The sequence below is a fragment of the Arvicola amphibius genome, chromosome 2 (genome assembly GCF_903992535.2).
Source record: "Arvicola amphibius chromosome 2, mArvAmp1.2, whole genome shotgun sequence".
NCBI lineage: Eukaryota > Metazoa > Chordata > Mammalia > Rodentia > Cricetidae > Arvicola > Arvicola amphibius.
The window spans coordinates 78,167,296-78,194,753 of NC_052048.2; the positions used below are offsets into that span (position 1 = coordinate 78,167,296).

Sequence of the window (27,458 nt, forward strand, 5' to 3'; positions counted from 1 at the left end):
AAAAAGGTCAAGTAACATACAAAGGGAAACCTATCAGAATTACACCTGATTTCTCAATGGAAACCATGAAAGCCAGAAGAGCTTGGATAGATGTGCTACAGACACTAGGGGAACATGGATGCAAGCCTAGACTACTATACCCAGAAAAGCTTGCATTCACCATTGATGGAGAAAACAAGATAGTCCAGGACAAAAACAGATTTAAACAATACGTAGCCACAAATCCAACCTTGCAGAAAGTAATAGAAGGAAAATCACAAACCAAGGAGTCCAACAACGCCCACAATAACTCAGACATCTAGCGACCCTTCACCAGCACAACTCAAAGAAAGGAAACACACAATCTCTACTACCAAATAAAAAATGACAACCAGAGTTAACATCCACTGGTCATTAATATCACTTAATATCAATGGACTCAATTCACCTATAAAAAGGCACAGGCTAAGAGATTGGATACGAAAACAAGATCCAACATTCTGCTGTTTACAAGAAACACACCTCAACCACAAAGACAGACACCTACTCAGAGTAAAGGGTTGGGAAAAGGTTTATCAAGCAAATGGACCTAAGAAACAAGTGTGTGTGGCCATACTAATTTCCAATAAAGTTGACTTCAAACTAAAATCAATCAGAAGAGATGGAAAGGGACACTTTATACTCATAACATGAAAAATCCTTCAGAATGAAGTCTCAATCCTGAATATCTATGCCCCTAATATAAAAGCTCCCACTTATGTAAAAGAAACACTTCTAGAACTCAAGGCAGCCATCAAACCACACACATTAATAGTTGGAGACTTCAACACTCCTCTCTCACCAATGGACAGGTCAATCAGACAGAAACCTAACAGAGAACTGAAAGACTTAATGGAGGTAATGAACCAAATGCACTTAGCAGACATCTATAGAACATTCCACCCAAATAGGAAAGAATATACCTTCTTCTCTGCGGCTCATGGAACCTTTTCGAAAATTGACCATATACTTGGTAACAAAGCAAACTTCCACAGTTACAAAAAAATATTAGTAACCACCTGTGTCTTATCGGATCACCATGGATTTAAATTAGAAATCAACAACAATGCTACCCCCAGAAATCCCACAAACTCATGGAAACTGAACAGTCAACTACTGAACCACACCTGGGTCAAGGAAGAAATAAAGAAAGAAATTAAAGTCTTTCTTGAATTTAATGAAAACAAAGACACAACATACTCAAACCTATGGGACACAATGAAAGCAGTGCTAAGAGGAAAGTTCAGAGCACTAAGTGCCCACTTAAAGAAAACGAAGAAAGCACTCATTGGTGACTTAACAGCACACCTGAAAGCTCTGGAAAAAAAAGAAGCAGACTCACCTAGGAGAAGTAGAAGACTGGAAATAATCAAACTGAGGGCAGAAATCAACAAAATAGAAACACAGAAAACAATCCAAAGAATCAATGAAACAAAAAGCTGGTTCTTGGAGAAAGTCAACAAGATTGACAAACCCTTAGCCAAACTAATCAAACGGCAGAGAGAGAACACGCAAATTAATAAGATTAGAAATGAAAAGGGGGACATAACCACAGACACAGAGGAAATTCAGAGAATCATTAGATCTTACTACAAAAGCCTGTACGCCACAAAATTGGAAAATGTAAAAGAAATGGACAGTTTTTTAGATAAATACCATATACCACAATTACACCAGGACCAGGTAAATGCTCTAAATAGTCCTGTTAGTCGCGAAGAATTAGAAACTGTTATCAGAAACCTCCCTACCAAAAAGAGCCCAGGACCAGATGATTTCAATGTGGAATTTTACCAGAACTTCCAAGAAGACCTAATACCTATACTCCTTAAGGTATTTCATAATATAGAAACACAAGAGTCACTGCCAAATTCCTTCTATGAAGCTACAGTTACCCTGATACCTAAACCACACAAAGACTCAACCAAGAAAGAGAATTACAGGCCAATCTCACTCATGAACATTGATGCAAAAATTCTCAATAAAATACTGGCAAACCGAATCCAGGAACACATTAGAAAAATTATCCACTATGATCAAGTAGGCTTCATCCCATAGATGCAGGGCTGGTTCAACATACAAAAATCTATCAATGTAATCCATCATATAAATAAGCTGAAGGACCTGGGGGGAGTTGGGAGGACCTTGGTCTTAACATAGAGTAGGGAACCCTGATGGCTCCTTGGCCTGGAGAGGGAGGGAGGGGAGGTATGGGTGGAGGGGAGGGGAGGGAAGGGGGAGGAGAAGGGGAGGGAAGGGGGAAGAGGAGGGGAGGGAAGGGGGAGGAGGAGGGGAGGAGATGGAAATTTTTAAATATAAAAAAATAAACAATGAAAAAAAATAAAAAAAATAATCTTCAAAGATTCTTTTTGTAGTTATGCCTTTAAAAGCTTACCCCATAGAGGAGATACAACTCCTCTGTACACCTCACTGTAACAGGGATGGAGATGAGTTCCAAACATGTTTGTATTATGATAATTAAACCTTGCTTATTATAGTCTGGGCGTCTCTGGTGGTCTCTCTCTGTGGGTCGCAATCTGGGCACAACACTTGCTGCCTTGGCTGGGAACCCCAGAGATTCCTCCAGGATGATGGAAGTCTGGAGGTTTATTAGCATCTACTGGTGAGAGATTGCTCTTTGTCTTTTGTCTCTTGTCTCTGTCATTTTGTCTTGTCTCTCTGACTATGGCTGCTTTGGTTTTGTACCCATCAACCGATTTGGGATTTTGGTATGGACAGGTGTTTTTCTGAAGTGGACATGCTTGTACAGAGACCCTAGAGAAGCAAGGGACACCTTGTCTTCCTTCTTCAGACAGGGAGTTTTGCTCCTGGGTCATTTCCAGACAGGGATGGGAATTCTCCCACTCCTGGGTCATTTCCAGATAGTGGCCTTGCTGACTCCAGGTCATTTTCAGACAGGGAGTTTTGCTCCCAGGTCAATAGACAGGGGGCAGCATTCTCCAAACCCTGGGTCATTTGCAGCTACCTCAGAAACAACTGTTTGGGTTTCTCCCACCTCGGGAGAAAATGTCACTGTGTGTCTTGCCCCAGGAATATGTCAAAGTCTTTTTCTGTTATGTTATGGTAATTGTTGCTTTGTTTTCATTCTCTCTCCTCAACTTCTATCCTCAGGGTCCTAGGGCTCCTAGGAGCTGCAGCCCCCTCCCCCCAGCCCTTAGGGATGGAGAGGAAAGATCAAAACCTTGGAGAGTACCCAAAAGGAACTAGGATCAGAGAGAGTAGGGAGTACATGCCTGTGACTTGGAATGTCTTTGGGGCCACTACATTGGGTGCATTGTGATCACCTGAAGTTCCGGAAAACTGTTGTCTCTTTGTTTATTAAGTTTAAGACTGGACTGATGAGGACTGAAAAAAAATGAGACAAAACTTAAATGTAAAATGCAGATGACTTGACAGCAGCCCATCTAGGGTCTGTATCCCTAGCCTTGAGTCAGGTCTGATGGCAGAGAATACACTGCCTGGGTCCTGAGAGCTAAGCCTTGAGACTGTGGAAAATACAATGTGGCAGAGGATCTTTGGGGCCTGCATGGGTCCAAGGCCAGGGAATAGTAGCACCTGGGATAGAGCAGGTGGCAAAGTCATCATGCACCAGGCTGAGGGCAGAGGAATGCCTCTTCAGAAGGCAGGCTATGGCTCTACTGACTGAGAGAGGCCCACTGCAGCAGAACAGGGCAGCCCCCTCTCCCTTGTTCTCTCTCTGTATTTTGAGGGTCTTTTGCATTAGTCAGGAAAGAGGGACCTGCATGCAGGTGGCAGGGAATTGACCTCTTGCAATTAAAAAACTGTGCAAATGTAAAACAGAAAATCTGAGATCATGGTCAGAGAAAAGTTAACAGAAAACTTTTTTAAAAAATTCATTGGCAGCCAAGGACAATCTCTATGCCTCTTTTTCTCTCTGAGCCAAGTTCTTCAGTATGATTCAAGGTCTCTTCTGCTGGCCAGCAATTTCCCGTCTTAACCCTTTCCTATCCTGATACTGCTTATAAGAAGTTTTCAATTATACCAACCTGTAACTTAAAAAAAAAATGTTGATTTCAAAGTAAATGTCAAAGATGCATTATGTTTAAAAATGATTTTGTTTCCACAGGAAAAAAAATATGGGTTACAAATACTTATCACCTTTAATTAAGATACATATTTCTGCTTTTGTTTTATGCAATGTTCTACTAAATAAAATCACAAAAAAGACTGATAAAAATTTACATATTGTCTAAAAAGGTTTTTAATAAAGGTTTTTATATTGTCTAAATAAACAAAAAAGGCAAAAGACTAAAATAATAATAATAATGTTTGTCTAAAAATGTCTGGCTAAACCAATAAAAAAAATAGAGAGAGCCAGACTTAAAGTTATAAAAGGCCAAAAGATGTTTGCTGTAATTTCTTGTACCTAAATGTTTAACGGTTAATTATGGTTTTAAAAAGCTTGGTTTGTCTTGTTAAATGGTCATGGTTATTTCTTTAAAAAATATGTATGCTTATTTTGTTAAAAAAATTGGTCTTTGGTAATTTTAAGTTTTGTACTTGTATCTTTTCTTTGAGCTCTGGTCATTAGATTTGGGTTTGCAAAAATTTGGATGTCTTTCTGATATAGATAATGATAAAACCATTTTATGCTGTTCTTTATTGATATACAAGAATGTCAGTTACCACCGGGAATAGATGGGATTAGACTCCCAAAGGAAAATAAAACAGTTACAAAGAAAACCACAAATGCCAGGTATTAGTCACCAAAAGTGTCAACTATAATAAAGTAAGTTATAAAACATATATCCTTATGTTTCATATTGTTAATATTTAGGTTTTAGCCTCATTGTCTTTGCTAAAATCATTAAAGGTTCAATCTGACAAAAATATGGTATATAGTTCTAGACTGTTAAAAATACAAGTTAATAATCAGTCATCCACAAAGTAATGATATAAATACAGGGATATTATATTATTTAGTCCTCTATATATGTTTTAAAGCTTAAAACAAATAATTTTTAATAATAAAGTCTGTCTAATCAGAGATACCTGGACATTCCTAAGTACCTCAGAGATCTATAGAAAATGGCATTTAAAATAATGTTTAAAAAAACTTATATCAGACAGAGACTCCCAGATCCTAACAGTGACCCAAGGTCTCCAAAGAAGACTATGGGACACCACAATGTCTCCACCGGGATAACGACAATGCTGACCACTGGGCAAAATGCCCCATGCTACTACGACCTGCTGCCAGGACCCAGCCCAGACTGTACACAAACAATAGGACCTTGGAGAATTGATTACACCTCTTTTGCCTAGACAAAATAAGGTCAGTCTTTTCCATGCCCATCTTCCACAGAAACCAATCACATTATGGGCCTGGTAAAGCCTGTTGTTCTGATACTTCTGCTTCCAATGCTATGGAGTCCTAGGTATGACTGTATATGGGCTGGTCTCTGTCATTTTTCTGTTTTGTCTATACTTAAGTATGATTTATTTATCCTTCTAAGATCTCTGATTGTATTAATGGCTAGACCAGCTATAATATCAATTTAAGAGCAAAAAGGATATCCAGATCCTTACACAAAGTTATAGCCAGCGTGTTAGCTCATTATATATAAAGGTCTGAGGATATAACAGTTCATAAATATTAAAGATTAAAAAATTAATTTAAGATAGTACTAATAAACAATTAAACAATGACTACATACTGTTTGGGTTACAAGTTCAGGATTTTCTGTGTTTTTGCTGGGACTCAAAAGTATAAGTCTATTTTTACTGTTTTATAAATATCTGTTATTTGCTATTTCTATAATATGGATTTTAATATGGGCCTAAAAGTTTCAAATGTATTAACTTCTGTTGTTAGTTTAAATTTGTCTCAACAGGTTTCCCCTTGGTTAGCAGACACAAACTAACATTAATTGCTGTCTACAACTGCTCCAAATGACTGTGGACTGTGGACTTGCTAAAACCTGATGTGGACCAGTTTAGCCAATATAAATGCTCCCTGGCTCTTCAACAAAGTCCACAAACCAAATGGTCCTAAAATTTTCTCTTTTTGACTAGCATTTCACCTTTGTTAACCATTGACAACTACGCCCCAAAGTCAGCTGGAAGCAGTTAAAAGAATACATCATCCACTAATCCCTGGTTAAAAGGCTAAGTCAAAAGAAACGTAAAAAGACTCTAATTCTAAGAGACAATTCGGCCAAAGTTAGAAAAACCAGCTCATGATTGAGATGATTCTTAGGACCAAGAGGAGTGGGTAATGTGGGACCCTCACCCCTTATTTTCAAAGGGGCAAGAAGAAATTTCCTAGCAGAATGTTTTCCCAGGAAGATAGTGGCCTTCCCCTCTCCCACCCAGGGGATTCTGAGCACAAGGTCACTTAACTCAGCCCAGCCAGCCACCTGGTACAGGCTGATAAAGATGGCCTGACTCAAAAACAGTGACCGTGCTCTAAAAACAAGGAAAAAGCTGATTTAACAGAATGGAAGAGAGCAAAAGTCCTTGTACCCATACCAAAACATCTTCAAAGATTCTTTTTGTAGTTATGCCTTTAAAAGCTTACCCCATAGAGGAGATACAACTCCTCTGTACACCTCACTGTAACGGGGATGGAGATGAGTTCCAAACATGTTTGTATTATGATAATTAAACCTTGCTTATTATAGTCTGGGCCTCTCTGGTGGTCTCTCTCTAGGGGGTCATAATCTGGGCACAAGAGGTGTTTTGTGTCTTTGACTCTGAAAGAGACCCAGAAGGAAATTTTAACTGGGAAAACTTGACGTGCAAGCAAGTAAATTTCAAAAATTGTGAGAAATGAGAGAAACAGCTGGATACCTAGACAGTCACCCAAGTTCCTCTGTAATGGTGGGGTATCCATCTTCGCCCTACATGTCTAGCATATTCGAGAGACTTTCCTGTGAAGCAGGATATTTTGAAGGTTTGTCCCGCCTTGTCTCAACAATTTTTGCAAGTCATTTTTGTGTGTGTCTTACTTGTCCAATTAGGACACCATTCTGTCAGAAGAGGAGGTGAGTGCACTTTTGACACAAAGAAAGTAAATTTCATGTGGATGTTCTTTGATGCCCATTGTCTTCTCTGCAGTAGATTAGTTCTGCAAGGAGCAGACATGTTTCATTGTTACATAAGAAAAGAAACTATGTTATTAAAGCATCTTAAATGCCACATTCTGCAAATATTTGAAGTGTTTCAAGATGACATGTCTACTTAAAGTGTTTCTGTTTGACCTTAAATACATGCCTAATATGACTATAAGTTCAAATGTAATAGCTGTCTAATTACTAACCTGCATTTTTATTATACTAAGCAGTTGGAAACTGTAACTTTTAAGAAATAAAAATTTTTATTACATTGTTAAATGACTTAATTAGATACAATGCCTTGAAGAAGAGTAGAAATGTATGTACAATATGTTCTAACAAAATTCATTTCAAATTTGTATCAATATACAAAATTTTTACAGAATACAAAAATATAATCCAATGTAAAACATTCAAAACTAGTAGTAGCTTTTTGAAAGTAGATTCAACAATTTACCTTTTAATCTTATCATATCTTTAGCTTCCCTTTTTTCTTTTCATAGTAGTACCAATAATCTACTCTTTTAATCCTATCATATCTATATCCACCTTTTCTCTTTCCAAATCAAGATCCTTAAATCATATTTCCTTTGTTTAGCTTTTTTCTGACCATTATCAATAGCAAATTGTAGCTAATCACCCTAAACAATGACTAATATCCATGAACCAATGAGATAACAAAAACCTTGCACCCCAACTCTTGGGAATGGTAGTTGTGATCTTAAATTTACCTTCTGCTCTCTGGGGCTGAGTGATTCTTTTGGCGATCCTAAAAAGAAAAATTTTGGTTAAATGTCAGATCCAATGAGAAATAGTTATAGTCAATTTTGTTGTCCAGACTCTGGGTAATGGGAAATTTCAGGGCTTTTTATCAAGTTCTGATTAAAGTTGTCTGTTAGGTTGGATGATCTCTTCTAGTGACCTCAGAATTCTTCTGAGGATATTGTAGCCCAAAGCAGATATTTATGTGTTATTTTCATCTTAGCGGTTCTATGATAATCCTGGAGGATTCATCATTGTGTGGCTAAATCCTCCTTTTGGAGACTTCAGAAGTCACTGTTAGGTGTGCTCATGGTTCACTGCAGAAAACTGATAGAGAATCAAATCTGAAATCATGTACAGGAGGGTAGATGAAATAGTTTTTTTAGTATTAGTACTCTATATGATCATTAATATCATGACAAAATGTTTAGAATATATATATATATACATATATCTATATATGTATAAATATATATCATAAATCTTATATCATAAAATAGCTATAAAAGAGTTAATATAATGCCAAGGGATTATGAGATTAGTAGCAAAAAATAGTGTTTAAATACTTATTTTTCTACTGTCCCATATCAGGTGTCTCTTCTGTCATGAGACAGCGATTCTGGATTTTACTTTAATAAGCATGCTTGGATTTAGAGAAAGAGAGAGCCACGCTCTAACTATAAAACCAGCTTTAATCTTTAACTAGCATGGAACTACAAAAGATCTTCTGCATTGTATGTCTGTTAAGAAAAGCATAAACAAATATATGGGAAGTTTTATGAAATTTCATCCTTTTGGCAATGTGAAAGACCAATCGGCAATAATTATACTCTATTTTGAGACAGCTTGTCTTGATTGTTTGTTCTTTTTCTTTGAATGTGTAATTTGTAGAGTGGTTTTCAGATTCCTTAGCTTGATAGGTTTATTCTCCTGAATAGACTTAAATAAAACCCTATTCCAACCCTAATTTGGGTGAGATTCTCTTTTGCAAATTTATAGCTCACCAAATGAAAAGCATTTGTTAGTTTTATAGGTTTGTTTAGATTAAACAGGCATGCTGTTTGATGAACCATCATCTCTTCTAATTAAAAGATGTCTCTTGTTCAAATCAAATCTTTATCAGTTTCATGGTACCCATAGATTTTCTTCTCCTGTGGAAACAAAAGCAAAACATCATTCCCCAATGTAACATATGTCTTGGTTTCCATTCTGAAGTCAGTATAATTTAAAAGTGTAGTAGCTGATTTAACTCCCTAGTTTTTTTTCTATTATCTACTGTTTCTCTGGAGCTGTTCTTTCTTTCTGATTAGCATTCAGAGAATTCAAAATGAATAAAACATTATGCAATCTATTTCTGGGGATCATTATTATCTCTTCCTGTTTAACATACCCTGTAGAGTATGATTTGATCTTTATCTAAGTGCCTGCCCTGTAGGATTTTGCTATATACCTGTATTACACTTTATATTATAATAAGCAAAAAACTGTTTCAATTTCTTTGAGTTCTGTGCTGGAACATCCTCAGTCAGTTGTACAGGTATACCCATGATGGTCAGAAATTCTAGCAAATGTGTCATTATCTAATCAGCCTTTTCCAAACTCAAAGTAGCTGTTAAAGGTACTATAATTTCTGCTGGGTCTACCCCTGGTAATTTACAAGGTCCCATTTTTTCTTTTACAATGAACTTAAAGACATTTTTCACATGCGTTTTTAAGTTTTTTACACAGTTTATATGGTAAACGATCCATTCTAAGATATTATCTTCTTTCTGCATTAAAATTCCTTCATGGGGATGTTTGGAGGTTAATATGACCAGAATGCCCTTAAGATTCAGATATACATGATACACATATGCCTTCTGCAATTTCTCTTCAATCATAGCTAATTTTCTTTCAGTATCAGCATAGAATTCCCTGGCACTATTTAAGTCCATGTCAGCATCCAAGGTTCTGTTTAAACTAATCAAGTCCTATTCCAGTAGTGTGCCATATATGGGAAATGTCTCTTAGCAATCTTTGGAAGGCATTAAGGATCTGCAATCGATCTGTCCTAATTTAAACTTTTTGTGTTCTAATTTTTCATAAACCTATTTTTAACCTAAATAATTAATAGAATCTCCTCTTTGAATTTTTTTCATGAGCAATTTGTAATTCCCAACAAGGCAAAATTTTCTTCCTTCAAACAGTCTTTCTAAAGTATTTACATTTGAATCAGATAGTAAAATTTTATCCTTGTAATAAATGGTAAACTATAGATTCATGAAATCATTTTCAATGATTGACTTATAAAATATTGAACATTCCCTGTGCAATAATATTGAAATGATACCTTTGAGCACACTGGGAATTGCTATAAGTTGGCACTGTGAAGGTAATTTTTTCTATGTCTTTTTCTTATTAAGTTATAATGAAGAAACAATCTTTTAATTCGATAATTATTAAGAGTCTTTTCTTTAATTAACAGGGAAGTCAAAAGAATTACATACTGGAAATGGCTGAATCACCTTTTTTAACAGGTCTTAGATCCATTAACATGGTTCATTTTCCAGATTTCTTTTTATAACAAATATAGAATTCTAAGGATTGATTCTTCAATATGCTGAACATCTCGTTGCTTCTGTACCAGGTATTCTAATGCCTGCATTTTCTCTAATGTTAAATGCAATTGTTTAACACAGAGAGGTTTGTCTATCAACCCTTTAAACGGTATGGCTGTTGGTGCATTTGAAATTCAGCAGCCGTTGTGTCCTGTTCTTGTACCTTCTGAATTGTTGGTGACTATTCTTTATAATATCCTGTAATCTTTTTTTCTTAAATATTTATTTATTTATTATGTATACATTATTCTGTCTGTGTATATGCCTACAGGCCAGAAGAGGGCACCAGACCCATTACAGATGGTTGTGAGCCACCATGTGGTTGCTGGGAATTGAACTCAGGACCTTTGGAAGAACAAGCAATGCTCTTAACCTCTGAGCCATCTCTCCAGCCCCTTGTAATCTTTTTTGAATATACAATTATGGTGTTAATTAATGATTTCTTTCTAAAATCAGGGGACTGTTAATCTGAGTACTCCATTGCTATAACAAATTATGTTTTGACATTTCATTGCTATGGTAGCCACAAATGGTTTTAATTCTTGTCTCTGTCCTTCTGGTCCTATACATTCAATCTCTTTTATATTCTGCTTTATATGAAAGTTTCTATCCCTAAAAACTGAACATTTACATCCTGAAGAGGTTAATTTGATGCCAGAAATCTGACAAAATTTTGTTGTTTCTGCAACTATGTCTACCACAACTTCAGTGGTGAGGTCATTTGTAATCTTAATTTTGATCTTTATTTATTTATAAAAGTTTGCCAAAATTCTTACTTTCTGATTTCTCCTGAACTTTGTGTTCTCATTTCTATATCTGTTCTATTATCCAGAGCAGTGTGGTTTCTTACAATCATCATTAGGTTCTTTAATTGCTCTGGGAAAGAGTTTCCTTTACAATGGCAGAAAAAAACAATCACATTTGGCATAGGGGCTTGTCAGAGGACCCTCATGGAGTTTCCTGAAGACAAAGGATTACATTGAAGGTTGCTCACTGACCTACATTCTTGAGTCCAATGCCTGCCTTTACCACACCTTCTGCATTATCCAAAAAGGAGGGGCATTCTGAATAGGTTATTCTTAGAAAAACATATTGTTTCTTGGAATGCCATCTCCAGTCCCTTTTAAGGTGACCTTGTTTGTCACAGTTATAACATTTAATATTTTTCCTCACACCTCTGCATATTAACTCTCCTATTCATGCAACATCATGGTCATGAGATTCAATATTAATTGTATTTCAGTTCCATTCCTCCAAAGCTGCTAGCCTTGCCTTTAAAAGCCTAATTATATTTTTTTCATAGAGAATTGGCATTTTCCAGCAGTCAGATATTCAATTTTTTTTGGCCTGGCTTTTGAATTTCTTATCATTTTATTTATCACTGTGTCAGTCTTTGTAAGAAATTAATAAGGGCTTCTTTGGGTCCTATTAATCTGTCATTTATGATTCAATTTTTCTTACTATTTCTCCAATTCTCCCAAGAATGCAAAGCTGTTGCATGACTTAAATCCAGGATGTGATCATTGTATACATTTGGCCTTTCTATAATAGCATTATCTCCTTCTCCAAGAATTTGACCTTAGGAGATTTCCTTACCTACATGGCATGGCCTGGTGAATAAAATGTCAGAGGCAATTATCTTTTTCATGAATTCATGTGCCAAACAGTGGGTGCCAATTATAGCACCAATAATAAAAAGCCAGAAACAAATACTGGGGTTCAAACAAAAAATCAGAAAAGCAAAGCAGCCAAATCACTAGGAGTTTTTAGCTCTATGAAATCTTCAGACTGAAAGCATGTTCTTTCTTATTCTGTTTATATTCTTCTCTAGTGCTTGGTTTAAAGATGTGTAGAACCACTGTCCAGCATCAATGACTAACTACTGTGGCTGCTGGGATTAAAGTTGTATGCCACATCTGCTTGCCCTGTATGGCTAACTACTAAGAATATTTTGCATTCAGATCTTCAAGCAAGCTTGAATTATTAAAATACAAATAAAATATCACTACAACAAAAGCACTATGTTGTGCTATGTTGTCTACACACACACACACACACACACACACATACACACACACACACACACACACACTGGAAAAGAAGAAAACTGAATACCATACAAGGAAAGGAACATTGGAGAATAGAAATAATACAATCACTCTTAAAGTAAATTTAGTTGTCTACCACTGATGCCCATAAAATCATTTTCAAAAATATATACTGGCAACCATGAGACTATATAACATTAATCCCATTCACTTGGAGAAACTGAGCATTTGACAATGGGCCATAACATCACCATGTGACAATAACTGCCCAACATGAACTGGGTGTTATTGGAACCACCAAATTATAAATTAGGACATGCACAGCCACCATCTCTTATCCAAAAGAAGTGATATAAAAAAGATCAGGACCAAGCAGGTCCTGAATGCATAAACAAGCTACATGTAGAAGTAACCAAATACCGGCAGTGCTGCCAACGCCCCGACGGAGAAGCTGAGGTCAACATCTAATTTGAAATATTAAAAGTGGATACAAAACTATTTCCGCAATACAGACAATTAAGTGTGTTGTTGACGGTGATGGTGCTGTTGGTAAAACATGTCTCCTGATATCCTATACAACAAACAAATTTCCATCGGAATATGTACCAACTGTTTTCGACAACTATGCAGTTACAGTTATGATTGGTGGAGAGCCATATACTCTTGGATTTTTTGATACTGCAGGACAAGAGGATTATGACAGATTACGACCGCTGAGTTACCCACAAACAGACGTTTTTCTAGTATGTTTTTCAGTGGTTTCTCCATCCTCATTTGAAAATGTGAAAGAAAAGTGGATGCCTGAGATAACTCACCACTGTCCAAAGACTCCTTTCTTGCTTGTTGGGACCCAAATTGATCTCAGAGATGATCCCTCTACTATTGAGAAACTTGCCAAGAACAAACAGAAGCCTATTACTCCAGAGACTGCTGAAAAGCTGGCCTGGGATCTGAAGGCTGTCAAGTATGTGGAATGCTCTGCCCTCACACAGAAAGGCCTAAAGAATGTGTTTGATGAAGCAATATTGGCTGCCCTGGAGCCTCCAGAACCGAAGAAGAGCCGCAGGTGTGTGCTGCTATGAACGTCTCTCCAGAGCCCTTTCTGCACAGCTGGTGTTGTCATCATACTAAAAGCAATGTTTAAATCAAACTAAAGATTAAAAATTAAAAAAAAAGAAGTAACCAAATACCTATGGTATTCCCTCCTGTTACATTGCCTTCTGTTGTTAAGCATGCACTTATAGCCTCATGGGATGTTCCTTATGATTGTTTGACTTAAAAAGAGAAGACCAGTACTTGGTTCTGTACATTATTTAGCTAATACCCAGAAATGAACAGCTGTAGCATAAAAAGCCCTTTCTGGGACAATTCTGAAAGACACAGAAGTTCAGGCAGTACACATCATCATACAGTTTGTTTGGAGAAATGGCCTATTGTGCAACTATTCACTGGCTGATTGGCTGTACCCAATATACTAACAGGATGGTCAGTTACATGGAAATAGAAAGAATGGAAAATTGTTGAGAAAAGACATCTGGGGAGGAAGTTTGTGGATAGATCTCATCAAATGGACAAAGGGTGTGAAGATACTGGCCATCCAATGTAAATGCTCCTCCAAAGGTGACTTCAACTTTGAAGGAGTTCAATAACCAACTAGATTGGATGACTCTTCCTGTAAGCAGTCAGACTCTTTTCTTAGACATTCATGTAATTGTCTAGTAAGATCAAGAACAAGTCACCATAGTGACAAAGGTTCATGTTAGATGTGGGCCCAACAACACTGAACTTCACTCATCATGGCTGACATGGCTACAGCTGCTACTGAGTGCCAGAAAAGCCATCAGCAGAGACCAATAATGAGCCCTTGATATGGCACGATTCCCTGTAATGATCAGCCTGCTACCTAGTGGCGGGTTGATTACTTTGGAATACTTACTCCATAAAAATGACAACTCTTTTTCCCTAAAAGTTGGTACTCATTCTGGTTATAGAGTAACCTTTCCGACAGGAAATGCTTCTGGCAAAACCATCATCAATGAATTCACAGAATGTCTTGTCCACTGCCATGGTAAACCACACAGTATTGCTTCTGAACAGTGAACTAACTTTACTGACAGAGAAGTGAGGCAGTGAGCCCACAATCACAGAATCCCCTGGCCTTACCGTGTTTTCCAGCATGGTGAAGAAGCTGGTATGTTAGGCATATGGAATGGCCTTCTGTCTTTTGAAGACACAGTTACAGCACCAATTACATGGCAGCATATTGAGGGCTGGGGCAAGGTAGGCAGCATATGCTCTGAATCTGCAATATTTATATTGTATAATATCTCCTGAAGTCAGGATCCATGGGTTCTGGAATTAAGATGTTGAAAGGGAGTATTTCAACTCAGAATCACCCCTAGTAGCCCACTTGGAATAGTTGTGTTTCCTGTTTGCACAACCTAAAGGACTGCTGACCTAAAAGATTTGGTTCCAGAGGGAGGAATGTTCCTGTCAGGAGCCATTGCACACATTACAATGAATGGTAAACTGAGATCTACCCCTGCTCACTTTGAACTGCAAATGCCTTTAAACCAACAGACTAAGAAAGGAATAACATCATTAGAATGGGTGATATATGTAGATTACCATGGAGAAATTGGACTGCCTCTCCACAATGGAAGTGAAAAAGGATTATATCTGGGGTGCCAGAGATAATTTAGGGCATCTGGGAAACTACAACAATCTAATCCAGGAAGGATGATAAAGGGCACAGACTGATCAGTAATGAAATAATCTGTCACTTCTTCAGGAAAAGGCCCAAGACCTAATGAAAAGCTTGGAGATGGTGGAAGAAATACAAAATGGGTAGTAGAGGAAGATAGTTTTGAATACCATCTAAGGCCATGTAAACAGTTTCAGAAATGGGGATTATGACTGACATGAGTGTATCTGTTATATTTTATTAATAATGTATTTGTACAGATATTAGCATGTTTTTTGAATCTCCTTACCATATGTTGTAACATCAACTAAGAGAATATCAGTGGTTAACAGATGCAAGTTTGAAATGCTACAAAGATGTCCCTGAAGGGACTTTGACACTATTTTAAATATATAATGCATTTGGGTTTGTTTGTGGGATAGTGATGTTTAGGCAAAATTATGACAAGGATTTTTTTTTACTGTTTTTAATTTGGCAATTAACCATGACATGAGTCAGTATCATTGAATGCCAAATTGATAAAGTGTGGATCATAATAGCTATTCTTGGCTGTCAACGTGACTATATCCCGAATAAACTGTAATTCAGAAGTTGAAGGCACAATTGTGCCTCAAAGCAAGGAGATAACATGCTGATGATTCAGACCCTGAGGCTGAATGTCACAGGCCTTTAATCCAGACCTTCAGGCTTGAAGGTATACCTCTAAATATACATCTGAACAACTTTTAGCAAATATCTGAGTACTACATTTCATACACTTTCTGAAACTACTGTATAATGCTAACAAATATTAGAAACAGTGAAGCATAGGGTTTGATGTTATTTGTGACGGCAAATTTATAAGACATCGAAGTCATCAGTTACTTGTCAAGATATGGTTATTTTTTGATCAAGTTGATAGGTACTTGTTACTCAGTGAGGAGTTAATTATGTTAATTTAATTCTTTAACTAATTAAATTATTCTTTAACTAATTAAAATGCAAAAATTAAGCAAATTCATGCTAAAAAGGAAACACAATCATCAAAGCTCCAATCACCAAGGAAAGAGAAAGTAAACTCTATCCACATTTCTAAATCCACTATTTTGAATTGTACTTATAGGACTAAATAATGGGGCTGGATAGATGACTCAGTGGTTAAGAGTGGTTTTTAAACCAAAAGCAAAGACCTACAAGTCACAATCCCAGTAAACTTAGACAACAATAAGGACACTAAGAGAGACATATACATAGATCTAGTTTGCATGGGAAGTAGAAAAAGACAAGATCTCCTGAGTAAATTGGGAGCATGGGGACCTTGTGAGTGGGTTGAAGGGGATGACAGAGGCAGGGAAGAGAGCAGAGAAAAATGTAGAGCTCAATAAAAATCAATAAAAAAAGAACACCGTTCTTCTTTGGAATCACCAATCAGTATACACTTTGTCAAAAACCAATGTCTGAACTTATATATGGTGTAGGAGGGTCTTCTTTCTATGTGTTGCTTTCATTGGTTGAATAAAAAAAAGTGCCTTGGCCTTTTGATAGGGCAGACCTTAGATGGGCATGGTAGACAGAACAGAATTCTGGGAGGAAGGCAGTGTGCCAGATGCCATGGCTCTCCTCTCCGAAACAGACGCTGGTTAGACTCATGCCGGTAAGCCACAGTCGAGTGGCGATACACACTAATGGAGATGGGCTCATCGAATATGTAAGAATTAGCCAAGAAGTGGCTGGATATAATGGGCCAGGCAGTGTTTAAATGAATATAATTTCTGTGTACTTATTTCGGGTATAAGCTAGCCAGTCAGACGGATGCTGGGAACGCAGCCCACTGCACTCTTACTACACATATACTACAAAGTACCTAATAAATGATATCTGCATATTGCACACCATATTAACATTATGCACCATTTTAAGGGGGAAAAAGCTTCACAGCGGTTTAGTCAATTCAAAGGATATATAATAATATCGTATCATGGAGACGGTGGGACAGAACTAAAGGGAGATCACCAACTCCAGTTGGAATGGGACTGATGGATCATGCGACCAAACCCGTCTCTCTGAATGTGGCCAACAGCGGGGGCTGACTGAGAAGCAAAGGACAATGGCGCTGGGCTCTGATTCTTCTGCATGGACGGGCTCTGTGGGAGCCTTCTCAGCTTGGTCGATCACCTTCATGGACCTGGGGGGAGTTGGGAGGACCTTGGACTTAGCATAGAGTGGGGAACCCTGATGGCTCCTTGGCCTTGAGAGGGAGGGAGGGGAGGTATGGGTGGAGGGAAGGGGGAGAAGGAGGGGAGGGAAGGGGGAGGAGGAGCGGAGGGAGGGGGGAGGAGTAGGGAAGGAGATGGAAATTTAAAAAAAAAAGAAAAAAAATAATAATATCGTAAGAATGAAGACTTATATGGACGAAAGTTGTATAAACTGAGTGGTCATCTTCAATGGTCTGTAACAAGTCCTAAAAATGCAAACACTGACTACAAAGGCACCTTTCATTGCACTGAACTTCACAATCTAAGTACTACTTTTTTTGTCCAGTTCAAAATTATCTGATTGTCTTCACTATTGATTCCACACTACAATGTTAGAATGCTTTATAAAACAAACAAACAAAAAACAACTACTAAAGAAATGATAGTTTTACAAATTAGAGGGCAAAATCACAGCAATGAAACCTGAGTAAATGCTAGTTTTTGGTTTTTCAAGAAACACCATTTGCTAATACATTAGTCAAATTCTTCCACAGCACTCAAGACACAGTTTATATTTCCATAAACAAGAACACACTAAAACACAGAATCAAAGTACTATGAAGAAATACGTATTTAAATAAAGCTTAGTCATCCCTAAAATGTAGGTTAAGACAGTGAACATAGAACACATTTCATCCAAAAAACACCATTCCAACAACCATATAAAGTGATATAACTTAAGTGAGATGAATTATGTGATTCTAACCACTCAAAAAAAGCATCAATGAAAACAGCATCTCACCACCTGTCTAGAGCTTATAAAGCCAGGACTTTCCCAAACAATTAGAATGCTTTGGGACATGTCAAACAACTACACTAAAATAGCAATTCTGATATATTTTGGTGCTCCTGAGGCAGTCCAAAGACAAAAAAGAATGAAAGTGAAGTGTACTTCATAACTACTACCCCTTGAAGTTCAATGCCTAAAATTTGAAATAATTCCCTATCAAATAACAGTCTGTCTTGTTATACTTTTAGTAGATTTTTACTTTTAGGACTTTATTTTCCCTTTGGAAAATTAGTGGTAAAGCATATGGTATAAGGAAAAAATTTATGGCTGTACTTAAATTCACATAAAACTATTATCTTGAAATTTAATCCTTTTATAGAGGTTAACACAATGCATCACAAGGAAAACTAAACACTGGATTTAATAAAAGCAGTATTTTGAAAATGGAACAGTGAAAATTTTTCAAATTTTTTAAAAATGGTCACTTCATGGTCAATTCATCATACACAATTAAGTTATCTGCACTGCAATATAATATTTGAAAGCAATCCTAAGTTCCATATTTAAGACCATTTTAAGAGATAAGATTTTGTGTTTTATAGCCACTTCAAGAGGTATTTTTCCTTCCTCCAAGAAATATTAATTAAAAGATAGACTAAATTTATCTTTTTCCTTGTCATATTCAATTCATAACACTATTATCACTGGTAATATGGCCGGTATCTTGTTTGATCTGGATGATGTGGTCAGGTAGTGGGGCTTGAGAAAGTGGGCCCTGCATTTGTGGAGGTGGTGGGTGAGTTCTTGGTGCAGGTCATATACCAGGACTCATTTCTCCTGGCTGTGTAAATGGAGGGTTCAGAGTTCCTTGATCTTCAGTAAACTGGGGTAAAGAGTTAGGATTGTAATGGTGAGGAGGGGGCACAGTTACAAGTGGACCACCATGCTGAGGTGTGGGGGGTCCTGGAGGAGGATGACTTATATAAGATGGCATATGGGCAATAATATGCTCAGGCAGAGGGGGTTATTGGTGGTGGAGCAGAGGTCATTGGTGTAGGTGGAGCTTGGCTATGTACCAAGTGAAGAGTACCTGCAGCCTGGAGAGGATGTGACATTGGAAGGTTTAATGGTGGTGGACGTAGGGGTGGTGCATAATGTTGCTGTGGAGGCATAATGTGAGGGAGATATTCAGGTTGATGATGAGCAGGTGTTGGGGCAGGAGTTGGTGGTTCTCTAGCACCTAAACTCAAGTTATCCTGAATAGGGACAGTTATTAAATTGCTGTGTTTTCTTGTTGAAATACGGAAGGTTTTCTGACTGACTGAACAAGGTGGAGGTGGAGCCATACACAATTCTGCTGGAGGAGCACGAATATACACATGTGGCTGATTATAGTGCTCTTGTGGCACATGCTGAAGAGAAGGTGGAAGCATCATAATGTGCTGCTTTGGGAGAATATGGCTCATATGATGCTTGCCTGGTGTCATTATGAAACAATCACGGATTCCAGTTGGTGATGGGTCAATAGGAAGATAAACACTGTTAAGTAAACCATGGGTAACAGGCTTTCCAAATCTCATATGGTGATGGTTGATATGAGTTTGTAAGTTTCTCTGAGACAGATACATTCTCTTGCATCCTTGAACAATGCTACACATGAAGAGAGAGCCTCGTGTACACTGCTCTATTCACTGCACAGGATCACCACAGCCTGGGCACATTTTATCTCATTTCCCCATGTAAAATAGCACAGTCATAGCAAAAGACATGCTTGCATGGAATTATTCTTCCACAGACTTTAATAGGCAATCCTTATTTGCCACAGAAAAGAACTGGTGTGTCATCCGTTTCACCTAAGATGTTTATTTTAAAATCCCAAAAAGGTGTCCTAGAAATCTTCACTGATTTCCAAAGAGTTCACACTTTTTAAAGTCCTACCATTGTTCTTCATTATAATCAAATCCTTCTTCATCACCTGGTGGGGCATTTGCAGGCATCCTGCTAATAATCCATTGAAGTCGAGCTACAGGCTTAACTTTGTTGGTTTGTTTGGAGATAAGTTTTATAGGAATTCTTCAGCAAACATCAAGACCATCTAAGTATTCAGAACTATTAGTGCCTTGTAAATCATTGTCAGTGTGATCCACGATCCGGCTCACAGGGCATGCTGCCTTTGTACATTATTTTAAATCAGTGTTACACATTTACTTTAGTCTCCTAAACAAATTTTATAGAATAGGATCTTTTATCCTTTTGCAAACAAAATTGATAACATAGTACGTTTTCAAAACTAACAAAAACATGTCTTGTCAATGATGAAGAATGCATGAGCAGCCTTTATATGGAAGTTCTGTTGAACTTGTCCATATTGGGTTTCATGGTCTTAGTTGATGAAGACAACTGACCATGTTTCTTCCTCAAGAGGACCCCAGCTATAACTACAGATGTTTGTGAGCCACCATGTGGTTGCTGGGAATTGAAATCATGGCCTTTGGAAGAACAGAAAATCCTCTTAATTGCTGAGCCATTTCTGCAGTCCTGAAGTAGAAACCACAAAGTTGTCTTCTTATCTCCACGTATATGTCATGGTCGTACAAACACATAACCACATTACACACATACCATGAATGCTTGCTGCAAAATGAGTCCTATTTTATCTGGCATTTGTTGCATGGAGAGGCAGCTTGTTTGACCCAAAGGCCCGGCTAGCTTACACCTGAAATAACCACACAGAAACTGTATTAAAACACTGTTTTGCCATTAGCTCTAACTTCTTGTTGGTTAACTCTTACACATTAGTTTAAATCATTTCCATTAATCTGTGTTTCACCACGTGCCTGTGGCTTACCGTTACTGTGGTTAGAATCTTGAAGATTCTAATCAGTGTCTGAGGCAGAGGATCCATGGCTTCTCTCTCTCTGCCCTTCTTCCTCCCAGCATTCAGTTCTGTTTTCTCCACATATCTAAGTTCTACCCTGTCAACTAGGCCAAGGCAGTTTTTTTATTCATTAACCAATAAAAGCAACACACAAACAGAAGGAACTCCTACACCAGGCAGGCATTATCTGGCATCTCTGGATAATTCCCTTAGAAGGCAGTACTTCAAAATGAAATACCAAGTGGTTAACTAATGGGGAGAGGGAAAAGAATGAAGCAATGATGCATCAAATTTGTGTGTGTGTATATATAGACACACACACTATATACACACATAAACATGGATACATATGTATATATGTACATATCCATAGAACATCAATCTATTATCTGAGATACTTCAATCACTATGTATAAGCACAACATAAAATGAATGTCTCAGAAGGAACTTCATTAAATGGGTTTGCAACATATGTAGCACACTACAGTACTACCTCTGTTTTAAAATAGAAACCACAATATGGTGGTCTCTACCATCAGACATAAGTGAACAAAGTAAGTAATTCAATTCCTTCAAGGCTATGATGAAATATAAATGAAACACTTTTTTTCTTGAAGCTAAAGATACCTGTGATGTCTAAAGTCTGTACCAAATGGTTTATTTGATTAGGGTTTGTCTCTTGTATGACTTTGTCTCTATTTCCCAATGTCAAGTAGATATTAAGAGACTTTGAAATATTTACAAAGTTAGAAACATAATAGAGAAGTTAAGAAGTGTACATTCCACGAGGTGGTGGTGACACACACCTTTAATACCAGCAGCACTCACGAGGCACAGTAGATCTCTGTGAGTTCAAAGCCAGCCTGGTCTACAAGAGCTAGTTCCAGGAGAGGCTCCAAAGCTATAAAGAAACCCTGTCTCAAAAAACAAAAATAAAACAAAACAAAAACAAAGAAATGTTTATTTCCAAGATCCAAGTTTTGAAACCTATCTGTAATTCCTGCTACAAAAGATCCTAGGTTCTAATGTTCTCAGAAGCTGGCACCACACTAATGTATCCAAATACACACACACACACACACACACACACACACACACAAACACATGCTTACAATTATAGAAACTGTTACAAACACACAACACATAATTACAATTATAGCAACTTTGGGGCTGGAGAGATGGCTCAGAGGTTAAGAGCATTGCCTGCTGTTCCAAAGGTCCTGAGTTCAATTCCCAGCAACAACATGGTGACTCACAACCATCTCTAAGAGGTCTGGTGCACTCTTCTGGCTTGCAGTCATACACACAGACAGAATATTGTATACATAATGAATAAATAAATATCTAAAAAAGAAAAAACAATTACAGCAACTCTTTCAACAATAGATTTCCACACATGAAAGTATTTCTCTTGTAAACATTCATTCCTGTAGCACAGGAATTGAGGCACCTAACAGCTTACTTACAGAGTATTGCTTCACAATGAATTGGTTCGTATAACAGAAAGCATGCATGTATGCTTGAAGTCAGAGTAATGAATTCTAAGTTGCTATTAACATTTGTGAAGTTTCAGGAAATGGTGCTGCTCTGGAGAAAATATGTCACTAGGGATAAGATTTGAGAATTTATATCAACATACCATTTCCAGTTCATGCCCTCTGCTCAATGCTTCAGACTAACAATGTGAATATTAGCTTCCTGCTTTAGCAGTCACGCCTGACACCTTTTTCCATGCCTCTTTCATGGTGATCCTGTATCCCTCTGAAATTAAGGGCCAAATGAAACTCTTTTATAAATGGGCCTAGACATTATATCACAAAAACAGAAAAGCAACTAACAAATTCATACTTTTTTTTTAACCTGAATTAGTTATTTCATGGAATTAAAGAAAAGTATAAAATCTAAAAGGGTTACATGATTGTTAAACCTCATACTTTAAGTCTTATAGCTCTGGAGGGAATGATTCCTTGACAGTCGGGAGTCAGGTTATATCTACAGATGTGAACAGAAGGCATCTACAGCTGTGAGAGGAAAGGTACTTTGACTATTGAAAAATCAGGTTATACATAAAGATATAGAGGGAAGACATCCTGTATATCGAAAGGTACCCTGACTGTTCGAAGTCAGTCAATATCTAAAGCTATGAAGAGAAGATACTCAGGATACTGGCCGCTGTGGGAAGTCAGGATAAAACTAAAGCTTTTGATGTTATCCTGAATACCTAGGTTTCTGAAGAAAATGGTATCCTTCTGTGCCCAAGAATTCCATCTGGACTGGTGAGTGAGTGCGGACCCTGGGGCAACCTGCCCTGGAAGAGAGCACAGACCCCCTACCCCCAGCTCCCTCTGCAGGCTTGTCTTTGTTTCTCACGTCCCTGCGTCTCCAAAGCCTTCCCTAGTGTGTTCAGGTGTCCTGCTCCTGTACTAAGGCCATCCACCCAAAGGGGTCAGACTCTGGCCTACAGGCAGGAATGAGGATTCCTACGGAGGGGTGCGGGCTCTTTCAGATTGTGCTGTCAGGTTCGCTCTGTGATATTCCATCCCGCCCTGCCCCCACCTTGGCCCTTTTGTCCCGGCGGTGTCCCTGGGCTGCCTGGAATCCCTGATACTGTGCCCTGGAGTTCCATCTGGACTGGTGAGTGATTGCAGACCCTGGGACAACCTGCCCTGGAAGAGAGCACAGACCCCCTCCCCCAGCTACCTCTGCAGGCTTGTCTTTGTTTCTCACCTCCCTGCCTCTCCCAAGCCTTCCCTAGTGTTTTCAGGTGTCCTGCTCCTGTACTAAGGCCATCCACCCAACTGGGTCAGACTATGGCCTCCAGGCAGGTCTGAGGATTCCTGCAAGGGAGTGCGGGCTCCTTCAGACTGTGCCACAAGGAATAGCTCCTGCTCCCGCACTGAGGAGATCCAACCAGATTCAGTCATAGCAAAGATTGGTCTAAGACACCAAGCACCTCCAGGCTCCATTTGAAGGAAGAGATGGGCAGGCGCCAATGCAAGAACTCCTCCAACAACATGAAAGGCAATATGACATCACCACGATCCAGACATCCTGAAACAACACGAATTGAACACCCTACCACAGAATATATAGAAGAAACAGACCTTAAACAGTACTTTATGAAAATAATAGAGGACCTTAAACAGGAGGTAAAAAACTGCCATAAAGAAATGGAGATGACAAACAAAAAGGTAGATGAAATAAATAAATCTCTCAAAGATACCCAAGAAAAACAAGAAACACAAGAAAAAGAAATCAAACAGGTAAGGGAAACAGTACAAGACCTGATAAATGAAATAGAAGTAATGAAGAAAACACAAGCTGAGGGAAGACTGGAAATGGAAACTCTGATTAAACAGACAGAAACTTCAGAGACAAGTATTTCCAACCGAATACAAGAGATGGAAGAAAGAATCTTGGACTCTGAAGATACTATAGAGGAAATAAATTCACAGATTAAAGAACTAAACAAATCTAACAAATTCTTAATACAAAACATCCAGGAAATCTGGGACACAATGAAAAGACCAACCCTAAGAATAATTAGGGTAGAAGAAGGAGAAGAATTACAACTCAAAGGCCCAGAAAACATATTCAACAAAATTATAGAAGAAAACTTCCCCAACCTAAAGAAGGATGTTCCTATGAAGGTACAAGAAGCCTACAGAACACCAAAAAGACTGGATCAAAAGAAAGCATTCCCAAGCCATATAATAATCAAAACACAAAACACACAGAATAAAGAACAAATATTAAGAGCTGCAAAGGAAAAAGGTCAAGTAACATATAAAGGGAAACCTATCAGAATTACACCTGATTTCTCAATGGAAACCATGAAAGCCAGAAGAGCTTGGATAGATGTGCTATAGACACTAGGGGAACATGGATGCAAGCCTAGACTACTATACCCAGCAAAGCTTGCATTCACCATTGATGGAGAAAACAAGATATTCCAGGACAAAAAACGGATTTAAACAATACGTAGCCACAAATCCAACCTTGCAGAAAGTAATAGAAGGAAAATCACAAACCAAGGAGTCCAACAACGCCCACAATAACTCAGACATCTAGCGACCCTTCACCAGCACAACTCAAAGAAAGGAAACACACAATCTCTACTACCAAATAAAAAATGACAACCAGAGTTAACATCCACTGGTCATTAATATCACTTAATATCAATGGACTCAATTCACCTATAAAAAGGCACAGGCTAAGAGATTGGATACGAAAACAGGATCCAACATTCTGCTGTTTACAAGAAACACACCTCAACCACAAAGACAGATACCTACTCAGAGTAAAGGGTTGGGAAAAGGTTTATCAAGCAAATGGACCTAAGGAAAAAGTGTGTGTGGCCATACTAATTTCTAACAAAGTTGACTTCAAACTAAAATCAATCAGAAGAGATGGAAAGGGACACTTTATACTCATAACATGAAAAATCCTTCAGAATGAAGTCTCAATCCTGAATATCTATGCCCCTAATATAAAAGCTCCCACTTATGTAAAAGAAACACTTCTAGAACACAAGGCAGCCATCAAACCACACACACTAATAGTTGGAGACTTCAACACTCCTCTCTCACCAATGGACAGGTCAATCAGACAGAAACCTAACAGAGAATTGAAAGACTTAATGGAGGTAATGAACCAAATGCACTTAGCAGACATCTATAGAACATTCCACCCAAATAGGAAAGAATATACCTTCTTCTCTGCGGCTCATGGAACCTTTTCGAAAATTGACCATATACTTGGTAACAAAGCAAACTTCCACAGTTACAAAAAAATATTAGTAACCACCTGTGTCTTATCGGATCACCATGGATTTAAATTAGAAATCAACAACAATGCTACCCCCAGAAATCCCAAACTCATGGAAACTGAACAGTCAACTACTGAACCACACCTGGGTCAAGGAAGAAATAAAGAAATTAAAGTCTTTCTTGAATTTAATGAAAACAAAGACACAACATACTCAAACCTATGGGACACAATGAAAGCAGTGCTAAGAGGAAAGTTCATAGCACTCAGTGCGCACTAAAAGAAAACGGAGAAAGCACTCATTGGTGACTTAACAGCACACCTGAAAGCTCTGGAAAAAAAAAGAAGCAGACTTACCTAGGAGAAGTAGAAGACTGGAAATAATCAAACTGAGGGCAGAAATCAACAAAATAGAAACACAGAAAACAATCCAAAGAATCAATGAAACAAAAAGCTGGTTCTTGGAGAAAATCAACAAGATTGACAAACCCCTATCCAAACTAATCCAATGGCAGAGGGAGAAAACGGAAATTAATAAGATTAGAAATGAAAAGGGGGACATAACCACAGACACAGAGGAAATTCAGAGAATCATTAGATCTTACTACAAAAGCCTGTATGCCACAAAATTGGAAAATGTAAAAGAAATGGACAGTTTTTTAGATAAATACCATATACCAAAGTTAAACCAGGACCAAGTAAATGCTCTAAATAGTCCTGTTAGTCGTGAAGAATTAGAAACTGTTATCAGAAACCTCCCTACCAAAAAGAGCCCAGGACCAGATGGTTTCAATGCGGAAATTTACCAGAACTTCCAAGAAGACCTAATACCTATACTCCTTAAGGTATTTCATAATATAGAAACACAAGAGTCACTGCCAAATTCCTTCTATGAAGCTACAGTTACCCTGATACCTAAACCACATAAAGACTCAACCAAGAAAGAGAATTACAGGCCAATCTCACTCATGAACATTGACACAAAAATTCTCAATAAAATACTGGCAAACCGAATCCAAGAACACATTAGAAAAATTATCCACTGCGATCAAGTAGGCTTCATCCCAAAGATGCAGGGCTGGATGAACATATGAAAATCTATCAATGTAATCCATCATATAAATAAACTGAAGGAAAAAAACCATATGGTCATCTCATTAGATGCTGAAAAAGCATTTGACAAAATTCAGCACCTTTTTATGATAAAGGTCTTGGAGAGATTAGGAATACAAGGGTCATTCCTAAATATAATAAAAGCTATTTACAGCAAGCTGACAGCTAACATCAAATTAAAGGAAAGGAAACTCAAGGCTATCCCACTAAATTCAGGACCACGACAAGGCTGTCCACTCTCTCCTCATCTCTTCCATATAGTGCTTGAAGTTCTAGCAATAGCAATAAGACAACATAAGGGAATCAAGGGGATTCGATTTGGAAAGGAAGAAGTTAAACTTTCGTTATTTGCAGATGATATGATAGTGTACATAAGCGACCCCAAAAACTCCACCAAAGAACTCGTACAGCTGATAAACTCCTTCAGTAACATGGCAGGCTACAAGATCAACTCCAAAAAATCAGTCGCCCTCCTATACACAAAGGATAAGGAAGTAGAGCGGGAAATCAGAG

The 27,458-nt window shown here is 37.9% G+C and overlaps 1 protein-coding gene and 2 pseudogenes across 1 annotated transcript; 2 read left to right on the top strand and 1 right to left on the bottom strand.

Annotated features, from left to right (window-relative positions):
* Positions 1-27,458, top strand: part of LOC119808081 — a 232,692-nt pseudogene that overhangs the window by 170,273 nt on the left and 34,961 nt on the right.
* On the top strand, positions 10,583-13,688 carry LOC119806427 (cell division control protein 42 homolog). Its single transcript, XM_042054446.1, has 2 exons — positions 10,583-10,644; positions 13,004-13,688. Exons 1-2 carry the CDS (start codon positions 10,583-10,585, stop codon positions 13,599-13,601), a joined length of 660 nt encoding a protein of 219 aa, XP_041910380.1. The 3' UTR covers positions 13,602-13,688.
* On the bottom strand, positions 17,775-22,718 carry LOC119806428 (annotated as a pseudogene).

What these genes read in the sequence shown, in the direction of transcription:
- LOC119806427 (XM_042054446.1), top strand. Translation starts at nt 10,583, where the DNA reads ATGGCTGTTGGTGCATTTGAAATTCAGCAGCCGTTGTGTCCTGTTCTT. An exon ending in GTTCTTGTACCTTCTGAATT is followed by an intron (nt 10,645 to 13,003) that starts GTTGGTGACTAT and finishes AAATATTAAAAG; the next exon opens with TGGATACAAAACTATTTCCG.